This window comes from Pyrgilauda ruficollis, unplaced genomic scaffold (genome assembly GCF_017590135.1).
Source record: "Pyrgilauda ruficollis isolate IOZ18807 unplaced genomic scaffold, ASM1759013v1 scaffold110, whole genome shotgun sequence".
Classification (NCBI taxonomy): domain Eukaryota; kingdom Metazoa; phylum Chordata; class Aves; order Passeriformes; family Passeridae; genus Pyrgilauda; species Pyrgilauda ruficollis.
This window is the reverse complement of record NW_024509211.1, coordinates 1,085,626-1,109,529: the sequence shown is the minus strand read 5'-3', so window position 1 is coordinate 1,109,529 and position 23,904 is coordinate 1,085,626. Positions and strand designations below refer to the sequence as shown.

The window sequence follows — 23,904 nt, the reverse complement described above, 5'->3', positions numbered from 1 at the left end:
TCCAACCCAAACCCTTTGACAATCCTATGTTTTTATGAACTATCAAATATTACTCATTTTTGCCAATATTCTCAGTTCGTTTTATCCTAAAGCTGCACTTTTTTTCCCGCAGTGCCCCCAGCCAGCAGCAGCAAATGTGGGGGAAGCTCCTGTACTTTATTCCCAAGCCAGGCTTTATTCCCATTTATTTAATCCTGCTTCTCCCATGCAGGATGGGAGACACTTTAACCCTTCTGAAGCTCCAGGGATTGAATTTCCTTCCAAAACCTGAAGATTTAGCAAAAGAGCTGCTTGAAGAGATACCTGCAGGCCAGCTGAGGTGGTGGCCCTGGTTGGAAATCTCTTGTAGGTAAAAACCCAAAGTTTCTCCAGGGCTTGGCACTGGCTCCTGAGCTGCTTTCCCCTCTGCCCTCCCTGCAGGGGAATGGCTGGGGATGGGTCAATGTTTAACCGAGCTGGGCAGGACATCTGTGGGAGCTGGCAGGGCTCTGGGTGGCTCCCAGAGATCCCTCTCCGTGGTCAGGGAGGATGGTGCATGAGGGCTTTTCCTGCTCTGGCTCTGCACCATGGGCCTGAGCTCCTCCAAGGCGCGGCCCAGGGTGACCAGGGTGGCCCCGGTGTCCCCCCGGGGGGATGTGCCCCCTCTGGCTGCCCTGCAGGAGCTGCCCGGGGAGCCAGGCCAGCCCCCAGCCTGGGGAAAGCCCAAATTCCAGCTGGAACTGCCTCCTCTGCGGGAGACCTGGTACGGGAGAGCCTCTGCAGGTGAGGGGGCCCTGCTGGGCCTTGTCGGCCCGGGGCACGGGGCTGGGGGTTTGCTGCGCCGTCCTGCCTCGGCAGCTTTCTGCCGGTTTTTTTTTTGCCATTTCCAGGATGTTTCAGCTTTGGGAAAACTCGTTTTTCCCCTCGCACTGCTTCGGGAGGTGTCTCACTCTCCAGAGCCCAGCGGCTGGCTGTCAGCAGGCACCCCCGGGATGAGCCCTGACAGCAGCCCTGTGAGCCCAGCACAGTCGGATCCTGGCCAGGTGGAGCTCAGCCCTGGAATCAGTGACAGATTTCCAGGGGTGCTTCCCTGCGAGCAGCCTCTGAACTCCATCCATACCCAATCCTTCCCTGCATCCATCTGGAAGAGGAGGTGCAGCTCCCCACAACGAGCTGGATGCTGACAAATGCTTCCCACAGCTCTCAGGGGAGCGCGGGGAGAAATATCCATGAAAACCAGGGGGGAGTGAGGAAGGGCGAGGCAGAGGGAGGAGGATCTGCACCCCCAGCACCCCCTCCCTGCATTTCCATTCCCAAAAATCAATTTCTGACCCACACCAAGCGGTGTTAAGCGCTGCTGCTTCACCAGAGGTTGGATATTTCCTCCAGGATCATTCATCAGGTGGCATCAGGAAGCAGTGAAAGCAAATAAAGCTCTGGAGTGATAGCAGTGACATTCCCAGAACTGAGGTTTTGGGGAGAAAGCAAATCAGATCTTGCTGTAGAAAAGCAGGTTTTATGCACTCCATGAGAGCAAGAACAACCAAATATTCCTGTTCTGGAAAATTATCTCTGGGCATTTAACAAATGCTTGTTTAAAAAAAAAGTTTATTTTTTAAAAAAATTAATAAATGCAATCTCCCTTTACTTTCCATTTTCAGAAACAAGATGAGTATGCTCAGAAGGACTTGAGTGAAGTATTAGCTCGAGCTGCTGTCTAAATAAGCAAAGCCTCCCAGAGAATAGGTTTTATTTGGTTTATGAGGGTTCAGCTTGGCTTTTTTAAATCCAGTTTCCCCCAGAGGGGAGGATCTGCTGCTGCTGAAGTGCAAGGGTGAAAAACAGGAGAACAGGAGCCACCAGGATGCCTTGAGCTGGGGCTTGGTGATGTGGGGACAGCCCTCAGCCCCCAGCTCTGCATCTGCAGAGGATGAGGGCAAATGTCCCACAGGCCCCATGGACAGGATGGGAGGGAAAAATCCAAAACACTCCCAAACACAAACCATCAAATCTCATAAGGGAGAAATAACTTCCTCAAAGCCCTATCCTTCACCTGGACAAGCTTCTCCTAAGTCACAGCCACTTCCCTGTATTGTGTCCCTATTCCCATCTCTGTGGGCCACCTCCTTCTCTTTTCCTTTCCCCTCAGAAATTCCCTGAATTGCCTGCAGATAGAAGCAATAACCCCTTTTTTTCTCTAACAAGCTGCTATTCCACCACATGTTCCCTGCAGATGAGCTTTGTCTCCAGAGGAGCCTCCTGTGCTGGAAATTTTCCCCTCAGGCTCCCATTCCTGCTTGTGTGGAGCAGCCAGAGCTTCACTCCGTGGTTAAACATTGCCAGGGCTCTGCAAAACATTCACCTGATGGAGGAGTCACCATCTCCCATAGCCCAGCACCCTCAGAGGAGGAAGGAATTCCTCCCTGGGGGTGTGGTGGACACTGGCACAGGGTGCCCAGAGAAGCTGTGGCTGCCCCTGAATCCCTGGAAGAGCCCAAGTGTTCCAGGGATGGCACTTGGAGAAACCTGGGATAGTGGAAAGTGACCCTGCCCATGGCAGGGGATGAAAAAAAAAAGATTTTTAGGGTCACTTCCAACTCAAACCATTCCATGATTCTGTGATTGTCTTCTCTCTCTTCTCCAAGAGCCCAGCCTGGTGATCTTCCTTGAGGCTCAAGAATTTCCCCCCATAAACTGGCCTCCAAAATACTGCTTTTCTTGTTAAATATGACTATTAAATTTGGCATCAGCTAATGTTCTTCCTGCACTTTATCCCCAGCTCTCCTCCCCTGTTACCTCCTCAGGAGCTGCTCAGCCACACCTCACTGAGCTCCATGTGTGAAATGTCATTTGAATGCACCAGGGCAGCCTGCTGGGGTGAAAAGGTGGGATAAACAGATAAACTGTCGTGTGAAAGAAACACTTCCTGCACATGCAAGGATTTACTTTTGCAGGAAAAGAACAAAGAGGGCATTGGTGTCCAGCTGAGAGCATCAGTACAGAACAGACCTGAGCCCAGATCCTGTCCAGGCCTCAGAGAAAGCTCTGCCCTAATAACTCACAGGGGATCACTGGTGTGTGACACGTTTTTTGGGCTGATTTCCAGGGTCTGGGAGTGCACCCAGTCCTTTTACTCTGGCTGCTGCTGCAGCCCAGCTCTGCCACAGGCAGTAAATCAGCAGAGGTATTGCTCAGCCCCACCAAAAAAATAACAATGATCAAGTCTCAGGGTCTGAGCAGCAGGGAAAGACCCAAACTGCTGCCTGGTCCTGACTTTAACAGGGCAGGCAGCAGAGATCAGAGATTTCTTGGCCAGCTGATGGTTACAGGGCATGGGATGAGAAGAATCCCTTGCCCACCCAAATCCCCAGGCCTGGGAGAGGCCACAGGAGACACAAGGACGGTGATGGTCATATTTAGAAGCATGAGTGGCTGCAGAGGGAAGCTGGAGAGGCATTTGTTAGAAATCACAGGCACACCCACTTTACTCCTGCAGCCAATAGAACATTCCATGTGTTGCTGGAATGCACAGCCAGGGACTTCAGCGGGACATGCCAACCAAAAAACGGGGCACAAACCCCAAAATTAACTTCATCCCTTTCTTTAACCTTTAAGGGCCCCTCTCTTGGAATCCCTTGCCGGGACAGGATGGGACCAGCATCATCAAGCAGCACCCACCTCGAAGGCCTCAAGTAAGGAGAGTTGGAATTTGAGTCTCCTCAAGCCAGGTCTCAAAGCTCTTGGAGATCTATTTCACATCCAAGATAGCTCAGCTACTGTGGAAGTCATAAAATCACTAGGATGGCTTTTGTGGTAGTGTTGGAAATAAAGAAGTTTTAATAAAAGGCAAAATAACAGAACTCTTTACAGGGAAAAACTGTGCTAGGTGCGAGAGGTTCTTGCTCTTGGTAAAACACCTCACAAAAGCAATTAATTCATTTGTTCTCTTCTTTTTTTATTCAATTGCTCAGGCAGGACTTTTTGGCTCATGTCTAATTGGCTATCCTTAATTTTGAGGTGAAGTCCCCCAGGTCCCATGAGGTGTCTTTTTTGCTAACTGAGGAGAGAAACCTTTGGGCTTTTTTCTTTTTTAAGGAGACAAAGGATAGTTTTGTCACTCCGTCAACAGGGAGCACATCCCTACATGGAGCGTGGAAGCTCCCTGGGAGCTGCTCTGAGGGACCCCTCCCCGTGGGCTTTTTGGGGACAGGGCCACATGTCACAGCACCATGGGGGCTTCAGAGCAGAGGTGGTGAGGCAGACAGACACTGTGCACCAGGGCATGGTGAAAGACACGGCAATTATTCCGGGTTTCAGGAATTGCTGTGCGTGCTCTGTACCTGCCCAAACTTCTCTCAGTTTCCCCATCCTGCACTTCCCAGATCCATTCCTCCCCAAATCCCGAACCCCATGGCTCTACCTGACCTAGCAGCCAAGATTTGCCTCCACACAAGGGCTACCCTGACATAGCTAAAGCTCAGAAATTTCCTCAAATCTTTATTTCTCCCCTGTGTACTCACTTGTGAGGCCACAGCTCGAATCCAGTGTTCATTCATGGGCATTTGTTCCTAATACCCAACCTGAATCTGCTTGGAGCAGCCTGGTCTAGTGAAAGGTGTCCCTGCTCATGACAGGGGGTTGGTCCTTAAAGTCCCTCCCAACCCAAAAAATGTCAGGTTTCCATGATTCTGTGAACAGTAAATCCACTGGAGCAAGGATTCTCCGCTTGAGACCTTCTTGCTGTGATTATGATATTTTAAATATAATAAAGAACAGAAGAGCCACCAAATGGGGTCACTTAAACCCCTCCCGTCAGGGCTGTGGCTCTGGGTGACACTGGTGGCTTCAGAGCTCAGAGGTGGCCACCAGCTGTGGAATAACGTGTCCCTGGGTTTGGTGGGATGCTGCAACAGTGGCATCTGAACTGAGCCCACCTACACCCTGCAAAGTGTCACATGGAATCACAGTTTCCTTTAGAAACCTCTGCCCAGAACGGAATTCTTAATTAATTATTTTATTTCCGTCCATCGTGTGTTATTGAGACACTCATTGTTAACACTCACCTCAGGACACAGACTCTGTCAATCCTACCCTGTTCTGCTGCTGCTGCTCTTGGGGTGTGTTCACAGCTCCAGCAAAAGCCTTTTCCCTGTGGGAATACTCTCAAAGGCAGAGGAGCAGGGTGACGTGGCCTTCTCAAGGACTTTGAGGATCTTGGTCAGAGAATATTTCCAGACAAAAACCTGCAAAGTTCACAAACACTGGAGGGAAAAGTCAATTTTCCAGCCCGGGAAAGGGCTGTACCCAAAAGCCTGGAGCTTGGCTTGCCCAGCAGGGCAGGGTGATGGGCTGGGGGCTGTGGGGGGATTTCTGCCTTCATCCTCAGCAGGGCAGGGTGATGGGCTGGGGGCTGTGGGGGGTTTCTGCCTTCACAGGCAGGACTTTTTGGCTCATGTCTAATTGGCTATCCTTAATTTTGAGGTGAAGTCCCCCAGGTCCCATGAGGTGTCTTTTTTGCTAACTGAGGAGAGAAACCTTTGGGCTTTTTTCTTTTTTAAGGAGACAAAGGATAGTTTTGTCACTCCGTCAACAGGGAGCACATCCCTACATGGAGCGTGGAAGCTCCCTGGGAGCTGCTCTGAGGGACCCCTCCCCGTGGGCTTTTTGGGGACAGGGCCACATGTCACAGCACCATGGGGGCTTCAGAGCAGAGGTGGTGAGGCAGACAGACACTGTGCACCAGGGCATGGTGAAAGACACGGCAATTATTCCGGGTTTCAGGAATTGCTGTGCGTGCTCTGTACCTGCCCAAACTTCTCTCAGTTTCCCCATCCTGCACTTCCCAGATCCATTCCTCCCCAAATCCTGAACCCCATGGCTCTACCTGACCTAGCAGCCAAGATTTGCCTCCACACAAGGGCTACCCTGACATAGCTAAAGCTCAGAAATTTCCTCAAATCTTTATTTCTCCCCTGTGTACTCACTTGTGAGGCCACAGCTCGAATCCAGTGTTCATTCATGGGCATTTGTTCCTAATACCCAACCTGAATCTGCTTGGAGCAGCCTGGTCTAGTGAAAGGTGTCCCTGCTCATGACAGGGGGTTGGTCCTTAAAGTCCCTCCCAACCCAAAAAATGTCAGGTTTCCATGATTCTGTGAACAGTAAATCCACTGGAGCAAGGATTCTCCGCTTGAGACCTTCTTGCTGTGATTATGATATTTTAAATATAATAAAGAACAGAAGAGCCACCAAATGGGGTTACTTAAACCCCTCCCCTCAGGGCTGTGGCTCTGGGTGACACTGGTGGCTTCAGAGCTCAGAGGTGGCCACCAGCTGTGGAATAACGTGTCCCTGGGTTTGGTGGGATGCTGCAACAGTGGCATCTGAACTGAGCCCACCTACACCCTGCAAAGTGTCACATGGAATCACAGTTTCCTTTAGAAACCTCTGCCCAGAACGGAATTCTTAATTAATTATTTTATTTCCGTCCATCGTGTGTTATTGAGACACTCATTGTTAACACTCACCTCAGGACACAGACTCTGTCAATCCTACCCTGTTCTGCTGCTGCTGCTCTTGGGGTGTGTTCACAGCTCCAGCAAAAGCCTTTTCCCTGTGGGAATACTCTCAAAGGCAGAGGAGCAGGATGACGTGGCCTTCTCAAGGACTTTGAGGATCTTGGTCAGAGAATATTTCCAGACAAAAACCTGCAAAGTTCACAAACACTGGAGGGAAAAGTCAATTTTCCAGCCCGGGAAAGGGCTGTACCCAAAAGCCTGGAGCTTGGCTTGCCCAGCAGGGCAGGGTGATGGGCTGGGGGCTCTGGGGGGATTTCTGCCTTCATCCTCAGCAGGGCAGGGTGATGGGCTGGGGGCTGTGGGGGGATTTCTGCCTCCATCCTCAGCAGGGCAGGGTGATGAGCTGGGGGCTGTGGGGGGATTTCTGCCTTCATCCTCAGCAGGGCAGGGTGATGGGCTGAGGGCTATGGGGGATTTCTGCCTTCACCCACCCCGTGCTGGTGGCCTCGGTGCCTTCCTGGGGCGATGCCAGCCTGGACCACAGCTTGTGGTGGCACATGCTGCCATCTAGTGCCATTTTCCAGTTTCATATTTGGCTTTGTGGGGTTATTTTGATGCTAAGAGACATGCACTTGGCGCTGGGGACTAGTGGAGAATTCTCCCTTTACACGACACTGATTTTTCCCCCTGCATTTTTACACAGATCCAAAATGACAGCTCAGGATTCAGCAGCAGTTCAGTGCAGACATGTCCCTGTTGAGTCTTAACTATTTTTTGGTTAGGTTTGGATTAAATGTGTGAGATGGTATTTTTTTTGTTTGGATTTAGATGTTTATTAATTTTTATTTATATTATAGTTTTATAAATTTTGAGTTTTATAGTATTTTATTTTAATAAATTTTAAAAATGGAGTTGTATCTCTTTTTATAAGGTTTTTTAAGGATAAATTGTTTAATTAAGAAATGACACAAGTTATTTTTATTTTTAACTTAACAACTAATTATTTGTGATTTGAAATATGGACTTTTTATTTAATTATATAATATTACTTAAACTTATGGAGAAGAAGGTGAAGAAGGACTCGTTTTTGTTATAAAACTTTTATCTTGTTTTATATATATATTAAATAATATATTTTATGTAGAAATATTAAATAGTAAATATCAATAATAAATAAATAATAAATTTAATATAAGAATATGAAATAATATATAAATAATGTTTAAATAAATATTTAAATATATACATTAAAACTTTAAACTCTAAGTTTTCTACTGTGCGATATTATACACTTTTATTTAAACTATATACTCATAATCTTAGTTCTATTATTTAATTTTGGAAATCTCTACGGCCTCAGGTCAAATGCACTGTTCTTTTGGGGTCAGTGCCTGTCAGCACAGAAAGTCCAAAATTCTCAGTGACCACGGTTCAAACATGTCCCCATTTATTGGGCACTTGCTCATAATCAAGGAGTTAATGGTGTCCCAAATAAAATATAAGTCAGGTGTTACAAAGTCCTTCATGTTGTCCCCTTTAATTTTTATTAAGCTGGACTGAGCTCCCCTCCTAGAAGGGAAGTCCAGGTGGAATCACCATCCCTGGAAGTGTTCCAAAATTGTGTAGATGTGGCGCCTGGGGACACAGTTTAGTGCTGGGATAATGGTTGGGCTTGATTGTCTGAGGGGTCTTTTCCAACCTGTGATTCCATGGATACCAAGCCATGGAATGACCCAGCAACACCTCAGAGCCTGGCATGATTTAAGGAGGCTCCTTGAGATGAAAATCCATGCTCAGTGCAGCCTGTAGAGCAACTCTCTGCCTGTTTTCACCAGCCACCAGAAAAGGACCTTTGTACCATGCACAGTTTTGCAGAGAGGTCTTATTTAGGCCAATGTAAAGACTGTCTGGACAGAGGGAATGGTGCTCCAGGTCTCCTCTAATTGGGATCTGCCCTTTGATGACCTGACAGGATTCTTGAGATTAAATTATACACACTCAGCTTTGCCGTGAAACAATCTGAGCTGTGGTTTGGCTTCACTCTGGTCTTGGGTGGAGCTTTGGGCACTGTTGGGGCTCAAAGAGAAATGCCTGCAGGGATGGAATTACTGCCAAACCAGGGCTTTGCTGCCTGTGCTGTAAGGCAAAAGATTTCCCCACTTTTACCACTCCTGAAGGACCAAATGATGCTCATCTCCCTGAGATGCCAAACTCCTTCCTGTATCCCAAGCAGCTGGGCCTGAATTGGAGCTGGAAAAAAGTCAAGGTGGTTTCATATCCTGTTCTATGATCCTGTGGAATGAGCAATGCTAAATGTTATAAATGCTGGACTTGCAGAGGCTTGAACCTGCCATCCCTCCACAAGCAATCATGCCTGCGAAGCCCTGGAGTCAGCCAGAAGCGGCTGCAAGCCCAAAACCAAAGGTAAGTGCGTGAGTTTGTGCCCTTCCCCAAGCCATTCCTGGCTGCAGGCTCCTTTCCCTCACCCTCTGGGCACCCTGAAGGGCAGAAGTTGGTGTTTAACCACGGGCTGAGCTCCTGTCCCTGGCTGAGCCCAGGACTCTGAGCTGAAATGCTGGCATGTGGGTGAGAGGATCCGAAAAAAGGAGAAAACTTCCTAATTTCCAGTCTGACAGTTCCCTGGATGAGATGGACCTGCTGAGCCAGGATATTTAATACTTTAGAGGCTGAAAGTGTGAGAGGCACGTTTTTAAATGACTTATTTGAGCACCCAACACTTGCAGCTGGTGGGGAGAAGGGAGAGACCTTCTCGCTCTCCCTGACAGGAATTTGGAGCCAGGTGGGGCTCAGGCTCTGCTCCCAGGGAACAAGGGACAGGAGAGGGAGTGGCCTCAGTTTGTGCCAGGGGAGGTTTAGACTGGATTTCAGGGAAAATTCCTTCACTGGAAGCATTGTCAAACATTAGAACAGGCTGCCCAGGGCAGTGATGGAGCCTCCATCCCTGGAGGGATTTCAAAGCCATGTGGATGTGGCACTTGGGGACATGGGGCAGTGGTGGCCTTGGCAGTGCTGAGGGGACAGCTGGACTCCATGATCTTAGATACCTTTTCCAACCTCAACAATTCCATAAGTCTGATGTAAAGGCTGCAAACACTGTGTGCCACAAACAGCCCCTGCAGCCCCAGACATGCAAAAGCTGTTCTTCCCTTTGGATAACGAGATTATCCAGGTGGAATCACCATCCCTGGAAGTGTTCCAAAATTGTGTAGATGTGGCGCCTGGGGACACAGTTTAGTGCTGGGATAATGGTTGGGCTTGATTGTCTGAGGGGTCTTTTCCAACCTGTGATTCCATGGATACCAAGCCATGGAATGACCCAGCAACACCTCAGAGCCTGGCATGATTTAAGGAGGCTCCTTGAGATGAAAATCCATGCTCAGTGCAGCCTGTAGAGCAACTCTCTGCCTGTTTTCACCAGCCACCAGAAAAGGACCTTTGTACCATGCACAGTTTTGCAGAGAGGTCTTATTTAGGCCAATGTAAAGACTGTCTGGACAGAGGGAATGGTGCTCCAGGTCTCCTCTAATTGGGATCTGCCCTTTGATGACCTGACAGGATTCTTGAGATTAAATTATACACACTCAGCTTTGCCGTGAAACAATCTGAGCTGTGGTTTGGCTTCACTCTGGTCTTGGGTGGAGCTTTGGGCACTGTTGGGGCTCAAAGAGAAATGCCTGCAGGGATGGAATTACTGCCAAACCAGGGCTTTGCTGCCTGTGCTGTAAGGCAAAAGATTTCCCCACTTTTACCACTCCTGAAGGACCAAATGATGCTCATCTCCCTGAGATGCCAAACTCCTTCCTGTATCCCAAGCAGCTGGGCCTGAATTGGAGCTGGAAAAAAGTCAAGGTGGTTTCATATCCTGTTCTATGATCCTGTGGAATGAGCAATGCTAAATGTTATAAATGCTGGACTTGCAGAGGCTTGAACCTGCCATCCCTCCACAAGCAATCATGCCTGCGAAGCCCTGGAGTCAGCCAGAAGCGGCTGCAAGCCCAAAACCAAAGGTAAGTGCGTGAGTTTGTGCCCTTCCCCAAGCCATTCCTGGCTGCAGGCTCCTTTCCCTCACCCTCTGGGCACCCTGAAGGGCAGAAGTTGGTGTTTAACCATGGGCTGAGCTCCTGTCCCTGGCTGAGCCCAGGACTCTGAGCTGAAATGCTGGCATGTGGGTGAGAGGATCCAAAAAAAGGAGAAAGCTTCCTAATTTCCAGGCTGACAGTTCCCTGGATGAGATGGACCTGCTGAGCCAGGATATTTAATACTTTAGAGGCTGAAAGTGTGAGAGGCACGTTTTTAAATCACTTATTTGAGCACCCAACACTTGCAGCTGGTGGGGAGAAGGGAGAGACCTCCTCGCTCTCCCTGACAGGAATTTGGAGCCAGGTGGGGCTCAGGCTCTGCTCCCAGGGAACAAGGGACAGGATGAGAGGGAGTGGCCTCAGCTTGTGCCAGGGGAGGTTTAGACTGGATTTCAGGGAAAATTCCTTCACTGGAAGCATTGTCAAACATTAGAACAGGCTGCCCAGGGCAGTGATGGAGCCTCCATCCCTGGAGGGATTTCAAAGCCATGTGGATGTGGCACTTGGGGACATGGGGCAGTGGTGGCCTTGGCAGTGCTGAGGGGACAGCTGAACTCCATGATCTTAGATACCTTTTCCAACCTCAACAATTCCATAAGTCTGATGTAAAGGCTGCAAACACTGTGTGCCACAAACAGCCCCTGCAGCCCCAGACATGCAAAAGCTGTTCTTCCCTTTGGATAACGAGATTATCTTGGAGAACCGACTCAAGGCAGTAACACCTCGGGGGGCAGAAGCATAAATACATTGTTTTAATGAAGTTTTTTCCCTTCCTGCCCCTGAGCTGTGGGATAAACTGCAAGCACAGTGGAAATCTGTGCTGAATTCCTGCAAGCTGGCTACACCCAGAGATGCTCCCTGCCTTTATCTGGGAATGCCTGAGGGGTTTGTGAGCTGGTGGCTCTTCCTTTCTCTTTCAGAAAGTGCAGGTGTATTTATTTGCATCTTTAAATACCTCGTAGGTGCTGGAGAAGAGGGGGCAAAGCCTGAATCCCCTCCCTGGCAGGAGGCAGCACTTGCACAAGCTTCAGATGCTGGACTTGACCCGCAAGCGACGAGAGGTAATGCCAAGGTGGGTTTGGGGAGGGCATGGGGGTGGCTCTCCCCAGACCACGAGGCTTCAGACCTGGTGCTGGGAAGGTGAAAGGACGCTTTTCCTGAGTCTTAGGCAGAGGGCTGGTGGGGAGCATCCCCAAGGCCCCTGTGATCAGCAATTACCTGTGATTTTCCCTTTGCCCTCATTTGGCCATGACTCACGGAGAAACCAAAAATCCCTGTCCCAGTCGTGTTCTGTCACACACCCACTCTGGCAGATTCCATTTGCCTGGGTTAAACTACTCGACTGTGCAATTATTTCCAGGGCCAACCCCCTAACGCTGTGCTGTTAAAACACATTCGAGCCTCTGCTGCTTGTGTTGACAACTCATTTGCAAACCCAGGCGGAGCTGAAGAGGAATCTCCACAGGGAGGCGAAAATCAATGAGCAAAACTTCAAGAAATTCAGCCCCAAGGATGTCCTTGACACTCCCCAGAGAGGTGACAGCACCAGGAGCCCAGACCCCATCCCTGCTGAGCACAATCAGCGTTTTCCTGAAGACGACCCTGGTAAGTGGAATGATTTTCCAAGGCTGTAAAACTCACTCAGCCCTCCTAAATGTCACCAGAGAAGTTTCCCTGTGGAAGGTTCTTCCACTGCTCCACCTCCTGCAGTGATGAGAAGCAGGTTCAGGGTGGGAAAGGCTGTGTTTGTAGGACAAAGCATTGGAATGCCTCAGAGAGCTCTCTGGGGTAAATGTGATGCTCACTGAGGCTGATCACTTTTCAGGTTTAGGGTTTTTTTCCCACTGTCCCGACAGAAATCTCAGCCACCTCTTCATCCTGACCTGTCCAAGGCATGAGCCCTGTCCTGCTTTGCCTGCACATGACAACCTTTGGCACAGGCTGGGAATGTTCCACCGAGGCTGAAAGTGCTTAAATCAGTGAAAAACTCTCCTGAAGGTGAACTTTCACCAGGAGGAAGGGGAACAAACCTGGCTTCCTATTCCCTTGTGGTTCTCCACCTCATCTCTCTTCCCCTTGGGGATAAAGCCATATTGCCAGACTCTATAATTTCCAAACATGATCCTGAGTGTGTAACTCCTGCCCCAGACATGGGGTCTGGTCCTACAGGGAGCTCTCAGGATTTTCCTTACGTGCCTCTAGCTGTCCACAGCCATTCCCAGCTCAGCTCCAGGTGACTGAGCAGCTCTGCAAAGCCATGATATTTTATTTATTTTCTCTCCCCCAGGAAACACGTGGGGTGGAGGACTCTGCAGGGTGGAACCCTCTCCAGACAGGAGGGGGAAGGCTGACCTGTGGTTCTGCAGGGAGCCACGGACCAGGGATCCGTTCTGGGACTCCTCCAGCACCAGCTCAGAGGAGTGGGAGAGGGAAGAGAGGATGCACCACAAACCCAGGCTTGTGAGGACCAAGACAGAGAGATTTTCCCTCTTTGATGACTTCTTTGACAGGGATTTCTAGTGGCATGTGCCAAAGAAACAAGCCCCAGCTCTGGAGGGGCTGGAATCCCCCAGATGGATGGGCTGGGGGTGGAGACAGTGAGTGTGGAGGAGTGAGGGGAAAATAGGAAAAGGCAGATATTTCTAGTTAAAAAATACAATTTTGAGCTAAAGGGGACATTGCAATTAAGTTCTGTACCTGTCCCAGATGCCATCCTTGGTCTAGACCACAGTGCCCTGACTTCTAAACCAGGGATGTAATTGTGGCTTCTATTTTATTATAGAATCATAGAATGGTTTGCATTGGAAGGGACCTTGAATATCATCTAATTCCAACTCTGTAAGTGTTGGGAGTAGAATTTTTGTGAGTGTGGGCCAGTGGAAAGGACATCTGGAAATGAGAAGCTCACTGATGTGGGGTGAACAAAAACCCTCTGGGTTGTGTGGTTAAATCAAAATATCTGGGGAAGAAAGCCTTGGATGGAGCAACAGTGAAAGGGGGGTAGAGAGAGGAGGAAGGGGCTGGCAAAAAAAAAGAAACAAAACTGAGCAGAAGCGGGGGAAAGTTCTGGGTTAACCCCAGATATTAAATTTCAACTGAAATGAAATGTTTCTCTTGCCTTTGAGTTACTCAATCTTCCTGTTTAAATTGAGGTTAACCTTTTCTAAATCACAAACCACAGTTCAAAATGCAAGGTAAAATGATTCATTTAGAAAGTCTTTAAATTACATTTTTTCACATTTCTAAAATTCCTCTTTGACTTTTGGTTTTGTTTTTTTGGGGGTTTTTTTTGGGTTTTTTTTTGGTGGGGGCGGGGTGGGGTTGGAGTTTTGGTTGCTGGTTTTGTGGGGGTTTTTTTGTTTGGTGGTTTTTTTTTGCTTTTTTTTGTCTTTTTTTTTTGTTTGCTTGGGGTTTTGGGGGGTTTTTTGTTGTTTGGTTTTTTTTGTTTGTTTGTTTGTTTTGTTTGTGGTTGGTGGCACAGGGTGCCCAGAGAAGCTGTGGCTGCCCCTGGATCCCTGGAAGCATCCAAGGCCAGCTTGGATGGGGCTTGGAGCAGCCTGGGATAGTGGAAGGTGTCCCTGCTCATGTCAAGTGGTGGAACTGGGTGAGCTTTAGGGTCCCTTCCAACCCAAAATATTCTATAAGTCTATGAAATATTTCTGGTGCTCAAAACTGTTTGACTGTGCTGTTCTTGATTGCATTTTTTGTTGTTTGGTTTTTTTTGTTTGTTTGTTTGTTTTGTTTGTGGTTGGGTTTTTTTCCTATTTTGGGGGTTTTTTAAACAATTTCCTCTCCTCCCTTGTCCTGCACACAGAAATACATGTACTTCCTTCAGAACTAACCTCCAGATTTATATATAATCTAAAAAATCTGGCTTTGGTTCACTTTTTTTCCCTGTCCAGGGTTCAGTGCTGGGGAGTGAGTGATGGAAATGGAGAAATCTCCATCTTTTCCTGCAGACACTCTCCCAGGGATGCTGATCAAGGCTGCAGCACCTCCCAGGGATTTTAACAAGCTGCCCTGTTGCAATCTGACATTTCCAACCATATTGAAAAATATGATTATATGAAGGTGTCTGATCTATCAAAAACTCTCTTGCAGTTTCCATCTCACATAAACTGAATTTTTTTTATTAAATGATCTCATTTTCCTTACAAAATAATTTGTTACCTGAGAGGGAACTTCACCCAATTCTCCTGTATCCTCTCTGATTGTCCCCAGAGGTCCGTAAAGGCCACCAAGTTTGTGGATTCACAGCATTTATCTAAAAGGAGATTTCAGTTAAATATCACAGTTACATTTAACGTGGCAAACTGGGTAAGCAGAGGATTGGTGAAACACCAGGCAGGGAGAGATTTCACCACCAGCCCTGGCCCTGGGGAGCAGAGCTCTGATTGCCAGCCCCAGTTTTGCCTCTGTGTGCAGCTGCAGAGCTGACAGAGGGCACCAACTCTTCCTTGTGCCTCCTGCTTGTCCCCTCCCTTCCCACCTGCTTTTCCAGAACTACCAGGGGGGCAAAGCACCTTCAGATCAGCTCCTGGCTGTAGGGCAGGGGCTCCAGGTGTAACAAACATCACTGTCATCACAGCACTTTCAGCTGGAACGCTGATCCTTTCATTTTTCAAGGCAGAAGAACGAGATCTGGAGTCAGTTCTGGGTTACCCAGCACGAGCAGGGCTCGGGTAGCTCAGGACAGATGAAACTTGTCCTGCATCCCTGTCCCAAACCTGTGCTGCCTCCCACAAAGCTGCTGTGTTGTGTCTGCACTGCACCCTCAGATTCCTGATTTCCACAGCCAGGAAAAGAGCATTTTTACACTTATTTAAGGGAATGAGACACCCATGGCTGACTCACTTTCACCAGTATTTATCTTTATTGAAAATCCCAGGCAGAGCAGGAGCTGGAAATCACAAAGCCCTAAATCAAGCTGGAGTCTCCAGCCAAGCTGCCCAGGACTGAGCTGCTGTGTCCTGACTTCACCTCCTTTTGACATCCCTAAATGTATGGCCCATTACAGAATGTCTGCCTGCTCCGTGGGGAAAACTGCACTTTGGAGAAAGCCCACACACCATGTGGGATTTCACCAGAAAAACACAAAAACCCCAGCACAGGGAAGGAAGAAGAAGAGGAATCATTTTAATGAGAAGGAGAGCTGCTCATGGCTAATGAGTCCATGTCTGGAGTCTGTGTGCTTTAAAAATGCCCTGAGAACTTTGCTGACAAACACAGGCAGTCTGTGTGAGCTGGAAATACCGTGAGAGCTTCGAACTCAGTGTTGAGGGTGTGCTGAAAAGGTCAATGATTTAATGGGCTGGAACAATTAATCTGGCACTTGTCTATACACCTGTTCTCTTAATGATGTGACACATCGTCCTTCTGTGTTCCCATCTGTCAACAATTAAGCTATAATTGGTGGAAATGCAATTTATCTCAGATAGAGCTGATTAGTTTTCCAATAATGGTGCTGCCAGCCTTGGGGAAGAGTGCTGCCCACGGAGAAGTGTCTGTGGACCACTCCATCCACATCAGAGCCTGTGCAGAGAGACTCTCTGAGCATTAATTTATCAATCTGCAGCGTGCAAAACCTGCTCTTACAGAAGGGATAAAATCAGCAAAGCTGCTCCCATCGCAGGGAGAATGGCTTCCTACTGGCAGAGGGTGGGGGAGATGGGATTAGCGAAGAATTCCTGACTCTGAGGGTGGGCAGGCCCTGGCACAGGGTGCCCAGAGAAGCTGTGGCTGCCCCTGGATCCCTGGAAGCATCCAAGGCCAGCTTGGATGGGGCTTGGAGCAGCCTGGGATAGTGGAAGGTGTCCCTGCTCATGTCAAGTGGTGGAACTGGGTGAGCTTTAGGGTCCCTTCCAACCCAAAATATTCTATAAGTCTATGAAATATTTCTGGTGCTCAAAACTGTTTGACTGTGCTGTTCTTGATTGCATTAATTCATCACAACCTGTAGAGAGGCAGGTGGCATCTCATCCTCTGCTCATGTTTTCTAACATCCTTCCAGACACTGGAAGTGAAAACATTTTCTTCGTTACTAAAGGTGAAACACAGACTTTTCTACAAACTGCAGAAGGGGGGAAAAAAAACCCCAACCAAGCTCCTACAATGTGTGTTTACAACTCAGCAATGGAGACTTCAGGGAGAGGCTGTCAGCTCCCAGTTCCAAATGCTGGAATCATCTGAAGGCTCAGCCAGTACAGGCAGCTCTGCAGAGGGCACAGCTTGTCACTCAGCACACCTGAGCACACCCACAGGAACCAGAGTCTGTGTTCAGCAGAGCCCCTCATCCCCCTGTGCTTCCCCAGGCTGAAAATGTGTTTTTGTGGATATCCCACCACCCAAAGCTTTAAGGCAAGGCTGGACCCTTCCTGCAGGTCAGAGGGGTGTCCACATAGGAATGTGCTGGGGCACCTGCTCAGCCCAGATCCAGCACCTTCAGGGAATTCAGATTATCATTTTTCACCAAAACAGCAAAGAATGGAGATTTTACACAGGTAATGATGTGGGTATGGATAGCAGCAAATGGTACAGCCCCTAAAGGAGGTGTAGGTCAGATAGATCCCTGCCCCAAAGGACATTGGATCTCCCCAGGGAAATGGTTACAGGATGGTTTTGTCAAACATGGCCAGAGCAAGCCAAGTTCTTCCAGCTCAGGGTTAGCTGAACTGGTTTTGCTGAAATGTTAAATCAAAATAATAATGCTCAGCCTGAAGTCAGCACCAGCCTGGCAAAACCAGTAGCAATTAAATGTACAATTTATAAGAGGAAGTGTCAATGAATTGCACTTCAGTATTTAAAAAAGGAGCTGGGGTTGCTGTAACACCTCTGTTACTGTCCTTGAGGGAAAAAAAAAATTAATTACACTCAGGTGTTAGGTAAATAAAGCTGAACAAAGCCACACTGTAACTGGATCTCACTGACTAGCCTGGATTAATGGGATTTTCTAACCTCCCTGGGCTCAGTCCCACCTGGTGCTCAGAGCATTTGACCTCCTCAGGAACGCAAGTCTCCAGCATCCCATCCCATCCCATCCCATCCTCCTTCCCCAGTGCACACAGGCATTCCAGAGCAGGGAAAACCCCACCATCGGAGCCACTGGGATACTCCAGCAGCCCTGTTAATGCCTTCATGTGCCCTGCCTCCCTGGAAGGTGTGTGTCAGGAGCCTGGGATTGCTGCAATCTGCTTACACAAAGCTGCAGGGAAAAGCCCCCAGGAGCAGCTCCTTTTCAGGCTGTACACCAAGATTAAAGCTTCATCACCAGCTTGAAATAATACCAAGCTTGGCAGGTTTTTGTTTGCCTCACCAGGCACCCTCAGAGTGCTCCAACAGCACAGCCCCAAAGCTGCTGTTTTCCCACAGCTCCCAGCTTCCTTTAAATAACTCCTGGGTAAGGCCAAGCCATGGCACAAGGGTCCTCTGGTGAATTCAGAGGAAGGAGGCAGCTCCTGTTTGTCTCTGAGCCTCTTTACCTGCTCTGTTCCTGGACTCTGAGCTGGCAGTGCTGCAGCAGGGATCTCTGTCCCAGTGGGAACACAATCCACCTCCAGTGATGCCACAAATCCCTCCTGCACTTGAAACAGGCAGGAGAAAAATATTTATTTCTTGCTTAGCACAAGGATTGGAGCTTTTTGCCACCTACTGACACGTTGTGGGAACAGCTCACCCAGAGAATTCCTGCAGGAAGGCTCAGTCCTGCCCGGGCTCTGCATCCAGCCCTGGCTGAGCAGGACACGAAATAAAACCAGGAGTGAACAGGGCACTTGGTGAGAGCCACATTTATCCCACAGAATCCTGCATCATCCAGGGCTGGGACTCTCAAGCATCATCAAATCCAGCTCCTGGCCCTGCACAGACACCCAGCAATCCCACCCTGTGCCTGGGAGCAGTGTCCAAACACTCCTGGAGCTCTGGCAGCCCTGGAGCTGTGCCCATTCCCTGGGGAGCCTGGGCAGTGCCAGCACCCTGGGGAAGAACCTTTCCTGATATCCAATCTGAGCCCCACTGACACAGCTGCCAGTCCTTGGGCCCAATATGTGATTGGTCCTAGCTGTAATTCCCTCTTTGTCCCAGCCTTTGAGCACCTCATTTCATCATTCCAGAGAAGAGGAACACGTGAGAAATCACTTTTCCTCCAGGCAAAACTAAGCCTCGCTTTCTTCCCCTTCTATCTTGCCTCAGTTCATTTATTTTTTCCCCCTTTCTCTCCCCCTAAATTCCCTTTCTGGCCAGGTTGGATGGGGCTTGGAGCAATCTGGTTTGGTGGGAGGCATCCCAGCCTGTGGAATTTGAATGAAAGATGATTTTAAGGTCCCTTCCAACCCAAACCATTCTGGGATTCTGTGGCATAAGGCTTTACAAAATGTCCCCACAGGAGATCTCAGTGCCAGTCAGGGAAGCTGGGGATCCTAAATCTGTAAATCTGGGGGATCCCCCATCTGCCCAGAGCTTCTCCCATATTTTGCTCCATACTTTTGTTCACTGCCATCAATTCACGCCCTTGGGGATGGGGCAGAGCAAGCCCTACTGTGTTCCTGATCCACCCCCAAATTTCCCTGTTCCTCCTGGCTGATACCCACCCTGGCATTAACTGCTGGTCCATGCAGCTCTGATTTAACACCCAAAATTATCCATTTTACTCCATTAAAATATTAAATGACCGCTGTTCCGTGAGAAAAGAGGGACAAAAAGGAGCAGCTTTGCAGTCACCCCTTGCAGTTACACATTTCTGATTAAAACTGAGGACCAAACAATTGTCTCTCACTGGTAGCCACTTCTCCCCAGCTCCAAGCAGCACCCAAAGCAACCAGCACAGCTTTGGACTTCCACAAATTCAGGCTGAGCTTAAAAACCAGGCATTACTTCTACTTAACACACAAACCACCTCCTTCAGTTTAGCCAAGTTGACCTAAAAATACAGCTTTTTGCCACACAAAGATGCCTTTGAGAGCTGCTGGAGCTGATTTTTATTTTTTTTTCCCCGCAATGTTCTTAGGAAAAAGCTTCTGAAGCTTCATTTGGCTACACTGCAGTACACAGGGACTGTGAGGCCATTGCTGCTGCCCTGGGGTGGGGGTTGACAAAATAAAACACTTAATTATCTGCAAAATGTCTCTATAGGTCATTGCAAAATGTATTTTAGAAATCCTGTTTTTCCCTAAGAATCTCCCGCTCTTAAAAACCAAATAAACAGAAAGCCACTGAGGTTAAGAGCAGGGGGTTGGGTTGGGATTTTTCTCTGGCTTTCCTTTATTGAAATCCCCACTTTTCAGCCACAACAAGTTACTGCTGCTATTTTTGAAAAGATGATTCGTAACAATGACCTGGCAAGATATTACTGAAAGTAATCACAAAAATGTGGCAGAAAATGCTAAAGCTGGAAAGAAAAAAAATAAAAGAGAGAAGGCCTATTCTCTGCAGCAGCTTTTGCTTTCAACTTTTATTTCAATTTGTCCTAATTTCCTCCTAATACACCTCCCCTGGTGCAACTTGAAGTGATTTCCTCTTGTCCTGTCACTTGTTCCTGGGACAGGAAACCACCCCAGCCTGGCTAAGCCCCATTTATATCCAGGGGTGGCTTCAGGCATAAACAAAACCGTCCATCTCCTAGAGAAGGAGACCGGTGGGGAGTTAAAGTCCTGGTCCTGCTGGTGCTGGAGCCTTGCACAGCCAGGTGGGACAAAAATTGGGGTTTTTGGGGCTGGAGTCAGTGCCAGCTTTGCCCCAGCAGCCAGTGGTCACTGCTCTGACTTATTTTCCCAGCTCTGCCCCGTTCTCTGCCTTTCTTCCATCCCATGGCAAGAACCCCTGTGAGATCCCAACCTTTGGTGTTTAAAACTGGAGGTTTTCCTCCCTCTCAGCTGACAGGAAAACCCAGCAGTGAATCCACAGCTGGGCTAAAGCACCTTCCAGAACCTGAAGGGTGCCCAGAAGAGTTAGAGGGGAACTTTTGACAGGGGAAATGGCATTAAATTGACATAGATGGGATATTGGGAAGGAATTCTTCCCTGGGAGGGTGGGCAGGCCCTGGCACAGGGTGCCCAGAGAAGCTGTGGCTGCCCCTGGATCCCTGGGATCTTCCCCTACCATGGGAACACGGATATTAAGCCGCACATTTTACAAGGTTAACCCTAATTTTTTCCTCTTTGGATGGAACACACTGAAGGGTTTTCTGATCCAGGTATTAAAATGTCAGGAGTCCAGTCTTCATCTGTGTAAGAAGGAAAAAAAATAATTACAAAATATTAAAAAGATTTTTAATACCCCAACAAAAATACAGAGAAATATCTGAGTTGGAATTAGGCAGCTGCAGAGAGGGAAAAGGCTATTTTTTTCTCCTCAGCAAGAAAAGTCATGTAAGTGGTTATGCTGTGGAAATAGTTAAATTGAGTGAGTTCTTACCTCTTCATTTCCCAGCTCTTGAGCACTCAGATTCTGTACCTGATGTTCTAGTTAAGCACAATGAGACCTGGCTTTGTGCTCACACCAGGAACTGGAGAGGGGCACTGAGATCTGGAGCAGGGAGTGAACCTGTGAGCAGAAAAACCTCCAGAGAAAATCACTGCTCTCAGCACAGATGTGTCCAGCTCCAGGAAAATCACTCCTGCCTGGGGCCACCCTGCCTGCCTTGTGTGCTGAGGGAAGCCACTGGAGGCGGGCTGGGAGAGCTGGGAATGTTCACCTGGAGAAGGGAAGGCTCCAGGGAGAGCTCAGAGCCCCTGGCAGGGCCTGAAGGGGCTCCAGGAGAGCTGGAGAGGGACTGGGGACAAGGCATGGAGGGACAGGACACAGGGAATGGCTTCCATTGCCAGAGGGCAGGGATGGATGGGAGATTGGGAAGGAATTCTTCCCTGTGAGGGTGGGCAGGCCCTGGCACAGGGTGCCCAGAGAAGCTGTGGCTGCCTCTGGATTCCTGGAAGTGTTCCAGGCCAGGCTGGACAGGGCTTGAAGCAACCTGGGATAGGGGAGGTGTCCCTGCCATGGCAGGGGGTGGAACAAGATGATCTTTAATGTCCCTTCCAACCCAAACCATCCTGTGATCCTTTGGTGGCTGATGGTCACTAAGAGCTGCTTTTGAAAGTGTGGCTCTTCTGCAGCAAAGGTTTCACAAAATCTGTGAGAGCATCACAAAATTTGGCTCAATGTCCCAAAGCACTTCCCATCAGACAGGAGAGAAATAATGAAATGCTTTTAGGGCAACGTTTTCCCTGAAGTCACCTCGTTCAGTGTCAGATTTTGGCAGCCATAAGCAGAATCCCTGAAGGAGCAGAGCCAGAGTCAGGTGTAAAATCGAGTTTTCCCCTCGGGGCTCCCTGTCCTGCTCCAGGCCCGTGGCTATCACCTTCCATCCCTTCCCTGCTCTGCTGCCAGGTGTAACAGGACTCAGCGGTGCTGATTGCACTGATTAACACGCAAATCACGCCCGGAGCCTGGATGCTTCCTGCAATTAATCATCCTCTTGGCACGTCTCAAAGAGCCCAAGAAAGATGGTTTAAAAAAAAAAAAAAAAAGACAAAGAAAGACCTCAGATATTAAAACAAAGCAAACAACCCCCAAATTTGTGAGCAACATCAGCTCAGGCTTTTTGCTGGTGTTTTTTTCTCACCACCACCTTCCCACTGCTGCCAGGAGAAGGAAGGTGTTGCTTTGGTGACAAAATAAATGCTCACGAAGCCCCTGACCTTGAGGAAACGTCCCTGCTTTCAGAGGACAGGCAGTAACCCAACACCTGGAGAAGCAGCACATTGCCCACACCATTAAAGGCTGTTAACATGAAACCCAGCCTTTCATCCCAGACACAGGTCTGGGGTTAAATGCTCTGGGAGATGGGGAGAGCAGAGTCTCAGAGAGCAGCGTAGAGCTCTTCCCATCCCCTGAGGTGACCTTATCAGCCCTGAGCAGCTTCCTAACCTGCCACACCTCCTGCTGCAGTGAAACTTTCCCCAAAGGTTTATGGATTGGAGCCCCTTGGTCCTTTAGAGCATCTCTCCCCAGTGTTTTGTCAGAGAAGTTCATGGATTGGGGCCCCGTTCCAGGATGAAGCTGATGAGGTAAAGCTGTGGCCATGGTGAAGGCTCTGAGGGATCCCTGAGCATCCATCTCCCTGGTGTCCTTCAGAGTGGACACAGCTGGCTCAGAGGGATGCAGCCCACACCTCCAGCCTCCAGAAGAAAACACTTTTGCCCAAATTTTCAGTTTGTTCCCCTCTCAGTGCCTGGCCAGAAACAGACAATAACCCCAAAAGTGTTCTAAGGACATAGGAAGCTTAACTGAAAGAAAACAAAGGTCCCAAATGGAAAAGTAGGATTTATCACTTCAGGTTTCCCAGGTAAAGCTTAAGCTTGTTTTACCAAGATGGATTTGGGAGATGTGATTAATTCCCTGCTCCAAAACAGGAGAACATTTATCTGCCTGCTTACACCATCCCAGGGGAGGCTCAGCTCTCTGAGGGCATCATAAAATGCTGCTGAGCACCCCTGGATGAGGAGGAGATCCCTCCCTGGCCACAAGCATGTCAGGGGTGATGCCTTGAGGGGCCACCTGGAACAGAGGCTGGGCCAGTTAAAGGAATAAAGGAGGAATAAAGGAATAAATAAATTTATTAAAAGGCCCTCAAAGGATTCACCTTGGGCAGTGCAAGAGCCCAGCCATGGTTCTACCCAAGATGGACCCCAAGTCATGAGTTTTCACACTTTTATAAGTTTTGGTCCATTTCCATATTGGGGTTAATTGTCCAATTACAGCTCCAGGTTGTGCAGTCCCATCCTCCCAGGCTGCTCTCCTCAGTTCCCTGTTGTTTGCACTTTTTGGGGCTGAAGCTGCAGCGGTGTCCTTGGTTCTGGGCTGGAAAAGGATTGTTTTGTGTGACTGAGCTGTCAGGAGAACTTGCTAACACTCCATATGAAGTTCAGAGTCACACACTAAGGCAGTACAGAATCTGAAATATATGAAAGCCAAAACTTAAGGCATCAGGGGTTTGGCGGGGAGCAGCTTCTGGAGAATTCCCTCTGCTTTCCTGCTCCTCTGGGAGAGCCCTCACTGCCACACCAGCCTGGAGGAAGAAAAATTAATCAGAAGGGGCTGGAAAGGCAGAGGCTGAAGGGCAGTTGATTGTGTTCCTGGGGGAGATGGACACAAGAGCAGGGCTCAGTCTGGGTTGTTTTATAACTGAGATGGAAGCTGCTCCTTGGGGGAACACCCAGGGAGGGCAGCCAGCACTGCCAGGGTTCAGCTGGGAGCTGGAAGCGGTCACTTATTGTGGCTGAGCTGCTCTCGCAGCCAAAATTCCAAGGTCCTCCTCT

At 48.8% G+C, this 23,904-nt stretch overlaps 1 protein-coding gene across 1 annotated transcript; it reads left to right on the top strand.

Moving 5' to 3' along the window:
- The first annotated feature begins 548 nt into the window (after positions 1 to 548).
- Positions 549 to 13,117, top strand: CCDC198 (coiled-coil domain containing 198). Its single transcript, XM_041477176.1, has 6 exons — positions 549 to 762; positions 3,595 to 3,671; positions 8,835 to 8,921; positions 11,560 to 11,658; positions 12,037 to 12,202; positions 12,885 to 13,117. Exons 1-6 carry the CDS (start codon positions 567 to 569, stop codon positions 13,115 to 13,117), a joined length of 858 nt encoding a protein of 285 aa, XP_041333110.1. The 5' UTR covers positions 549 to 566.
- Positions 13,118 to 23,904: the final 10,787 nt, after the last annotated feature.